This window comes from Octopus bimaculoides, chromosome 16 (genome assembly GCF_001194135.2).
Source record: "Octopus bimaculoides isolate UCB-OBI-ISO-001 chromosome 16, ASM119413v2, whole genome shotgun sequence".
Taxonomy (NCBI): Eukaryota; Metazoa; Mollusca; class Cephalopoda; order Octopoda; family Octopodidae; genus Octopus; species Octopus bimaculoides.
Genome location: NC_068996.1, coordinates 38,171,727 through 38,181,334, shown reverse-complemented (window position 1 = coordinate 38,181,334; position 9,608 = coordinate 38,171,727). Strand labels below are relative to the sequence as shown.

At 36.3% G+C, this 9,608-nt stretch overlaps 1 protein-coding gene across 1 annotated transcript in view; it reads right to left on the bottom strand.

Annotated features, from left to right (window-relative positions):
• The window catches only part of LOC106869514 (tudor domain-containing protein 3), a 65,586-nt gene that overhangs the window by 40,592 nt on the left and 15,386 nt on the right, over positions 1 to 9,608 (bottom strand). Inside the window, exon 2 of the mRNA XM_014915282.2 lies at positions 2,053 to 2,134. Within this exon, the coding sequence (XP_014770768.1) occupies positions 2,053 to 2,134 (82 nt within the window). The remainder of the gene's footprint in view (positions 1 to 2,052; positions 2,135 to 9,608) is intronic.

The window sequence follows — 9,608 nt, the reverse complement described above, 5'->3', positions numbered from 1 at the left end:
GAAGATCCATTTTTCGTCACCAGCCACAAGTCTATCCAAAAAGGGTGAAATGAGTTCGCAAGAATGGAAAGAAGAGCAGATGTCAACTCAGGATTTGCGGTTGCTTTCAGACAATTCATGAGGCACCCATTTTCCAAGTTTAGGAACCTTTCCAAGTTGTTGAAGATGACGATGAACAGTTGTATGGTTTGAACTAAGCTTTATTGCCAATTCTTCAACTGATAATGCAGGATTTTCTTCAAGTAATGCCTCAAGGAGCTTATCATCAAACTCAGCTGGACATCCTGTTCGATCTTCATCTTCAAGGCTGAAATCTCCAGTTCTGAATTTTGCAAATCATCTTCTGCAAGTTCTTTCATTCGAGCATTCTTTCCCTTAAACTTTCAAGTCACTTCGGCTGCAGAGTTTCCTTTTTTTGTACTCAAAGCATTATGTGCCTCAAATGCTCTTTGGATACTTCCATGTTAGAAAGGGTTTTAATCTAAGAAGTTTTAATTCTATTATTCTGTAAAATAATATTTAATTAGTTTAAATGTACACAAATGCATTAAAATAATTTTTAATTCCATTGGACATTCTAAAATACTATTAAATTTCATTCAATTTTAAAAAAGGTAAAATAGGACAGAACTCATGGGATGACCTGATATATAAATATACACACACACACAAATGATGAGCTCCTTTCAGTATCCATCAACTCAAATCTTTTCAAAAGGCTTTGGTCAACCCAGGGACATAGTACAAGGCACTTGCAAAAGATGCTTCACACTGGGGCTGATCTCAAGACCACAGGGTTGGAAAACAAACTCCTTAATCTCACAACTATGCATACACACACACATCCTAAAACCACTTAGTCATGCTTGTATGTGCAGGGCTTTGTCTTACTTCTCTTTTTTCTGACACATCAACCCCCACCCCTGAATTCTCTTCCCTTAACACTGCTCACTCCTCTTCTATGGTACTACTTAGTTACTATAATCAACTGAGAGCAAAATTGGTACATATTACATCTCCCTTCTAGTCACCTCCCTACCTACCCCATGGAACAAATTCCATTCCACATTATCATCCTTGCTTACACTATCTCTACCAACCACCTCTTTCTGTGCCTTCAGTCACTCTCTCCCCTCTGTTATACTCCATTCTTAACACCTTATTTGCTACCATTCTCAATGCCCCCTCATTTCTACTATCATGTCCCACATTCTATGGCTTCTTATGTACCTCTATATCACCCTTTCCACTGGTCCTACATCTTCCACATCATCTCATTACTTCTCATCCACTCCTATATCTCACACCATACTGGTACTTACCCCTCTCTAGACTGATATTTCCTTACAACTGCACCTTCACCTTTGTTCATTACTCACTACCTTCACATCTACCTGCATCTGTTAATTCCCCCCCTCATACTCTTATGAGAGTATCCACTCTCTAATACTCTCTCACGACCCTCTGTCCATATCCTCTCTTATCCCTCCCTCCACCTCTTGTATTTGAGAGTCTGCTCTAGCAACCCATCAGAATGTTCTTTTTATCTCCTTCAGTCATGTATCTTCTCTGTAGCAAGACACCTGTGCTTGTCTCTATTCAGTTATACTATTTTGCAGGTTTCATTAACATAAGGTGATTTTTAGCTACAAAATGAAAACTACATAATCAAGACACTGTCAAATCATCAGAGATGTGTAACATTATTGAATTGAAAAGATGACAGAATTCACCAGGGAAATACTTTATATTTGGTATCAAATAGGAAAAACTAACACGCAACAGAATAAAGGTTTACAGAATTTCTACCTTAGATTAGGAAGTTTATGGTGTCCTTTAAAATATATATAAACAAAAAATTTGAATTTGGGCAGTTTCAAGGCTTTACAGGACTGGGAAATACATGTGCTACCACTAACAGGCAGATTCAAGGTGTACAGGATATTAGGTATTAAAAGAATGAGGATGTGGAAACGCTCACTTAAACAGATTTAAACTATTTCACTTCCCATAATTCACTAAAACATAATGAAAATTTTAAAACATACATACATCAAGTGCCATTTTCATAATTGCATCGACGCTTTTGTTTCCATTTTCAAGATACTCTGCAATTCCCGTTTCGGTAAGATGCCTAAAACACAGAAGACAGATATAACATTAAAGCAAAAATCAAGTCATATCTAAATAAAAATTACATATTGTATTTGAAACACTGCTACTTTAGCTTTTTAAAAAAATGATACTAGTGCATTTTTTTAATTCAATCCTTTAGCATTTAAACTAGTCATATCTGGTTCAAATGTCCTATCTGTTTTAAATTCAAATTTGCCAGATCTGGCCTCTTACACTTACCCTACAATGTTATTCTAAACATTAAAATCTCAAAAGCTACAAGATAATGCACGATTAATTCAAAATAATATTAATAATAAGTGTTACATTTGACATGAGTGCCAATGGGTTAAAACATCAAAATCAGAACCTTTTTTTAAGAGTAAATTAGATGTTATTTTCACAGTTCAACAAATTTCTGTACTGTTTTTTTTTTAATAACAAAGCATATAATGAACAAATAAGGAAGTTGGTAAATTAAGAACCTATTTTCAATTTCATAAAAATTGATATAATTTCTAAATTAACAATTAGTATTGAGAAGAAAAGAACCCAAACACCTTAACATACAAAGAGCATATTATAAAATTTGTGTTGAGTTCAAAAGTTTTGCAATGTTTTAATAACTTATTTGCTTTACTCAACAAATTACAACAAAATCAACCTAGCATTCAAAGTAGACGCCATTGCACTGTCTGAAGCCATTTTTCTAGCAATTCCTTGATCCCATGCTGATACTAATTCTTGTTCTTCAAGGTAAAGAAATCCTTCACTGAAGCTTCAGTCTCCTCTTAGTTGATGAAATGTTGAGCGCACAGAGAGTGGGGCATGGATCAGAACGAGTAATAATTTGAGGGAGCTAGGTCCAGACTATATGCTGGTTGTGGCATCAGTTTGATTTCCTCAAGTTCCTGGAATTTCTTCTGGGTTCTTGGAATAGCATGAGGTCTTGCATTGTCTTGCAGCAGAAGAGCTAACTTTCAGTACTTTGTAATTCTGAGTAACTTTCTTATACCCATAATAATATTAGTCACAAAAGCGCTTAGATTTTGTTTAATGGTTTTGTTTCCATTAGAAATTGCTATTTTTGTCACACAATGGCATACATCTATAAGATGCTGAGCTCACCTGATACTCACCAAGCACAGCTTCAAAGTCCATGGTTTCAAGCCGACATGACTATGCCTGACTGTCAAGGTACTTGCTACCTGAGCAAAAGTTTCTGAACCATCTGGTTACTGTACTGTGATCAACTGTGCCTTCACCTTACGCACAATAAATGGTTATTGGTTGCTTCCATGTTGTTATAGCTCAGTTTGAACTCATAATGCATAAGTTCCCAAATTAGCTACATTGCACATTCATCTGAGTGGCTTTCAAATCACATATGGAGTAAAGCAATGCACGTGTCAACAACACCAACTACCACGATACCTCAGTCTTAGTGGGTGCCTTCCACACCTTGAACTTCTTCAGTCATGCAATATACATGCTGCAAGCTAGCATGTATACAAATATTGCAAAATGTTTGACTCACCTCAATAATATATAAATATATGTGAGTGTGAATAAATATAAGTGAAGGCGCATGGTTCAGTGGTTAGAGCATTGGGCTCAGTTATGAGGTAGCAAGTTTGATTCCCCAACCAGGTTATGTGTTGTGTTCTTGAGCAAGACACTTTATTTTACATTGCTCCAGTTCACTCAGCTGTAGAAATGAGTTGCAATATCATTGGTGCCAAGCTGTATTGGCCTTTGCCTTTCTCTTGGATAATGTCAGTGACATGGAAAGAAGGCTGGTATGCATGGGCAACTGCTGTTCTTCAATAAACAACCTTGCCCAGACTTGTGCCTTGTAGGGGAACTTTCTAGCTGCAATCCCATGGTCATTCATGACTGGAGGGAGTCTTTACCTTCATATGTGAATGGGAATGTGTGTGTACATGTTTCACCAAAATATTGTAATAATTACATAACAGTTGAAACATTACATAATCTTGCACTCCACCTCATCAGTGTTCTTCAATAAATACACTGACATGCTGAAAGATCCAAATATATACACATTTCCCATTATGCAACTTAACAACTTTATATTCCACACAATACATGGTACAGAAAAAATAAAAATAAACCAAACCCTACCCTGGATGTATCAAGTAATATCTTTCTCAAACCTAGATAGGTATGACCAAAGAAAAAAAAATTATAACAAGAACAAGATCACTGACCATACTGACATCAGAGGTCATAAACTCTTTTGTTATCAACCTGCCTGAAGCCACCTGAGAATTTTTTTAGTTTATGTTACAAACCAAAAGCACAAAAATAACCTTTTCATATTTACATGAAAATTTCAGTGCAAATCTCAGTAATAGTCATGAAAACACATGACTTAACTACACAAACAATCGAGTTACAATACCTAGCATTGTTTGAAGTGATATCTGAGAGCTTTATGAATTTTTGGAGGCTTTTTTTTTTTCTCCACATTTTAGATTTTCTGAAAACTTATAATACTGATGAAAAATGGATACCAGTTTCATGTTGTCTAGCAGTGAATCAGGATTTGAAAGATTTTCAACAGAAGAGATGGAAAAATCAAGCAAAATATATAGTGAACACAAAAGCTATGTGATGTACTTGTGAATCAGATATATCAATTTCTGGGAGTGAAACCAGTGATTCTGATGATAGCTTCAATAGTGACAAAGAAAATTAACTTGCACATGTTAGGAATCTATTGTGTTTTTTTAATGATTTTTTTGGAACTGACTGGACCTAGTCACAGTCTTTCTCAGGAAACAAAACCATTAAACTATTCTAAAAAAAATGTTTTTCCTCCTAGTTTGTTCAAAACAATTGCTGTGGAAATAAATTGCTATGCAAAATATAAACAAAGAGATAAAAAAAGATGCCTTGTGATCACCAACATACTTGGACAAAATCTAAGCGCTTTTGTGACTAATATTATTATGGGTATAAGAAAGTTACTCAAAATTACAAAGTACTGAAATAACAATGAACCTTTTGGAGACCAGTATGTTTCCAGTACTATAATAAGGACTGAGGTTTTTAAATTATCAACGGATCTACATGTAAGTGACACTAGCATATGATGAACCAAACTTTGATCCTTTATTTAAATTACTCTTTGGGTAGGCCAGGAATAAAAGGCAGTCATATTTGGGTTGATATATAGTACATATGAGCATTAACGTGTTTAGAGTATATCCCAAATCAGGAGAGGCAGTTCTAAGATAATGTAGCAATGAAGTTGGTGGCAGGTTTTACATCCAAAATAAAAATAACTATTGGGATAAAAATGAAAGCCTGCCAGAAGATAACCCTCTGAATTCAGCCAAACTCCATAAATTAGAAAACAAAAATCAAGGGTAACAAAAGGTAGTGCTGCAAATATCTTCATCAAAAGGGACATCCCCCCCCCCCCCGTATATCTATATAAATTAAATACTTTTTCCAAATTTACCTTGTTTTTATCTTAATTTCCCTGTAAGATGAGTGACAAATTTTCATCACTTTGTATTGTGAATCATTATTACACATGTTTCTGTATATTTATGCATGCACGCGAGTTTATTTCATTTTAGTCAATAGTATGTGCATTTCATTTTCTAGTTTTCTTCAAAGATAACTTTCAGTATTTCTTTCTATTTTACCTCTATTCGATGTGCATTGAAGTTCGACAGGTAATTCAGTAATGTATGCAATTCTTCTATATTAAAATTTTGTTATATACCCAATTGAATATTAGATAATTTAATAACTATATATTGCTTGAATAATAATATTGATAATGATATAGATATATATATGTATATATATATATATATATATATATATATATATATATATATATATATTAGTTGAAAACACATCCGAGCGTGACCGTTGCCAGGGCCACGTTTTGGCTCCCGTGCTGGTGGCATGTGAAAAACAACATTTGAACGTGGTCGTTGCCAGTGCTGCCAGACTGGCCCTCGTGCAGGTAGCATGTAAAAACACCTTTTGAGCATGAGCATGGTCATTGCCAGAACTGCCTGACTGGCCCTCATGCCAGTGGCATGTAAAAAGTACCCACTACACTCTCGAAGTGGTTGGCATTAGGAAGGGCATCCAGCTGTAGAAACTTTGCCAGACCAGATTGAGCCTAGTGCAACCTCTGGCTCACCAATCCTCAGTCAAATCGTCCAACCCATGCCAGCATGGAATGCGGACGTTAAACGACGATGATGATTAGTCCACTTTGCTGGGTGGTTGGTGTTAAGAAGGGCACCCAGCCATAAAAATCCTGCTAAAACTGACATGGAAGTCTAGTGCAGGTTAGACTGTCAAAACCCACACACACACACACACACACACCAAGCCAGCATGGAAGGCGGACGTTAAATGATGATTCAAACACCATGGAAAAAACACCTATGCTAATCCCACATACAAAGCACCCATACCAGTGCCAAGTAAAAGGCACTAGTGCTGGCACCACGTAAGGAGAAACTGTGCCAGCATCACATAAAGAGGACCAGTGCCAATGCCACATAAAAGGCACTCATGCCAGTACCACATAAGGGACACCCAGTGCATTCTATAAAGTGGTTGACATTAGGAAGAGCATCTAGCTGTTCAAACCATGCCAAAACAGACAAATAGTGCAAGCTACTTACCACACAACCACTCCTTTATTAACATGCAAAGTATCAAGACTGTACACACAATATAACAAAAGTTACAATTTTAAAACAGGTGATCATGTCTTTTGTTCCCTCAAAAATAATGCAGTGGCAGGGGAAACTATTCTTGGGGTAAATCAGTGTGCTATAGGTTAAATAGAGTGAATAAATCCTACAACCATAGAAAGTGGTCCCTTTATTCCTTGGTGAACATTGCTTAGAAAAAACATTGTCTATGTTTTGTATATGCACTTAGTAAAGTGCATGTATATATTGGTGCTACATCTAACTACTTTAAATCTAGATTGCACAACCACAAAAATAGCTTTAGAATTAGAAATAAGGTTTATTTCACATCATTAGCCAAAATTCCTACGGATGGCTGTTGATAAAAATATGCCTATGAAATTGCTTGGTAAATTATACACACACAGTGCAACTTTATAGGGATGGAAATGATAAATGTAATTTGTGCATATCTGAAATCTATGAATTAGGTATAAATTGAATCTCGCTAACCAATGTGATGAGATAATTATTAAATGTCCACATATGTTACTGCATGTCTTTCCTGCACAATCTAAGAAACTTAACTATTGTGGGACAGCACAGATACACTACGAAAAGGAAACTAGCACTCTTTAGACAATATTATTTTTATTTTTCTGCTTTTACTTGCTTATTTTATTCATTTTTCCTTCATACTCAGTTATGATTTCCAAACTGAAATGCAATCATAGCTACTATATCTCTTAGATCATAAATTTAATGCACTTACTATCTTAATTTGTGTGATTACCAATTCAATTATAGTACCATAACATCCATTTATTAGTAACCTTACCACTAACTTCATTATATTTGTTAACTACATAATTATCTAATATCTACTTGTTCAATACTTGAGTATCTAAATAATAATGGTCATATAACCTAACCTAGAGAAGAAATTTCAAGTGTGGAAACAAGGCCTGGAATCTAAGGGCCTTAAAGTTAATTCAACAAAAATCCAAAGTACAAGTAGGAAAACAGACAAACCACAAGTCCCTTCTGGGAGATGGCCCTCTCAGTACATAAGAAGAGTGCTGATAAAAACTCCATACGTTGTATCCAGTGCAAGCTTTGGAAGTTGTATAGTGGTATCATAGGAAAGTTAACAGAGAAATTATCTTATATATGGCAAATGTGCAGGTACAATAAGCACTAAAAATGCGCAGGCAATAGACTCCCACAAATGCTTGCGGGGATCATTAGAAGTAGTAGAGAACTTCTATTACATAGGAGACGAAGTTAGCAGTGGTGGAGGAAGCTCTGAAAGTGTAGAACAGGATGGGCAAAGTTCATAGAGCTTCTACCTTTGTTGGTAACTAAAGGCCTTTCCCTCAGAGTGAAAGGTAGATTGTATGATGCCTGTGTATGACAGTGAAACATGGGCTTTGACTACAAAGGACTTGCAAAGGCTTAAAAGAAATGAAGTTAGCATGCTCCACTAGATGGGTAATATCAGTGTCCAAGCATGACAGAGTGTAAAATGATTTAAGAGGAAAATTGGGTACAGGAGGCATCAGATGTTGTGTGCAGGAGAGAAGACTGTGCTGGTTTGGTCATATGATGCATATGGATGAGGACAGCTGTGTAAAGATGCGCTGATCTCTAATTGTGGAGGGTACCTGTGGAAGGGATAGAACCAAGATGTGGGATGAAGGGGTGAGAAAGTATTTTTGGACACTGGACCTCCCTGAAGAAATGACAAGGGACCGAGAAATGTAGTGATTTGCTGTGCTTGATAAGACACATCAAGGTAACTAAAATCGCTGTCTTCCACACATACAGATTTGTCCTTTCAGGTGCTGGTGTGACTTAAAAACCACCTGTGCTGGTGCTGCATTAACACACCTGTGCTGGTATTGCATAAATGCACCCATGACAGTGGCATATAAAAAGCATCCAGCACACACTGTTAAATGGTTGGTGTTAGGAAGGGCATCCAGCCACAGAAACCATGCCACAACAGGCAGCTATAGCCTGGACAGCTCCCCACTAACCAGCTCCATTTCGGCTAAACTGTATTGTTTCTCCTATGGAGAATATTTGTTACCAGCTGCCTAGATGCACCTATGGAGAACATTTGTTCTCAGTTGTCTAGATTACTTCTCAAGAGTAATTACCACAAAGTGTCAAACTAACAGCACAACTCAAGGCAATCCAATGCCACTACACAAAGAAGATTGACTTAGTGCAACAGATGAACTACTGGAGGAGGCAAAAAAAATTGAGACCCTACTCCTTATAGAGAAAACAAGAAAGATATTAGGTGATATATGTAAGATCCTGGAAGGGCTAGCTCCTAACATTGGGATTGCAAACTATACCAACTACAAAAACAGGATGCCACTGCATTATACAAAAGATCCTTAACAGTTTAGGTTTCAAAGGCCTGTAACTTTTCAATACCCCACCAGTCAAACTTAGTGATCTAAGATGTATAAATGTGGAAGTCTTCAAAGAATGTCCAAACAAATCTTTATGTGAGGTACCAGATGAACCCAAATTGCAGCAGAAACACAATGAAGAGTAGTTCTGCCCACCTTGCTATCTCACTGGAACCAGTTCCAGAGAGAAAGCTGAGAAGTTAGCATGAAACAAAAACCAATAACATTATATGCAGTGCCCCAGAATGGCCAGAGATTCTGGCTGGGATAAGTAAAAGTATGTGTGCGCATACACACACACACATATATATTATACATATATATATATATATATGTTTATGTATATATATATATATATATATATATATTT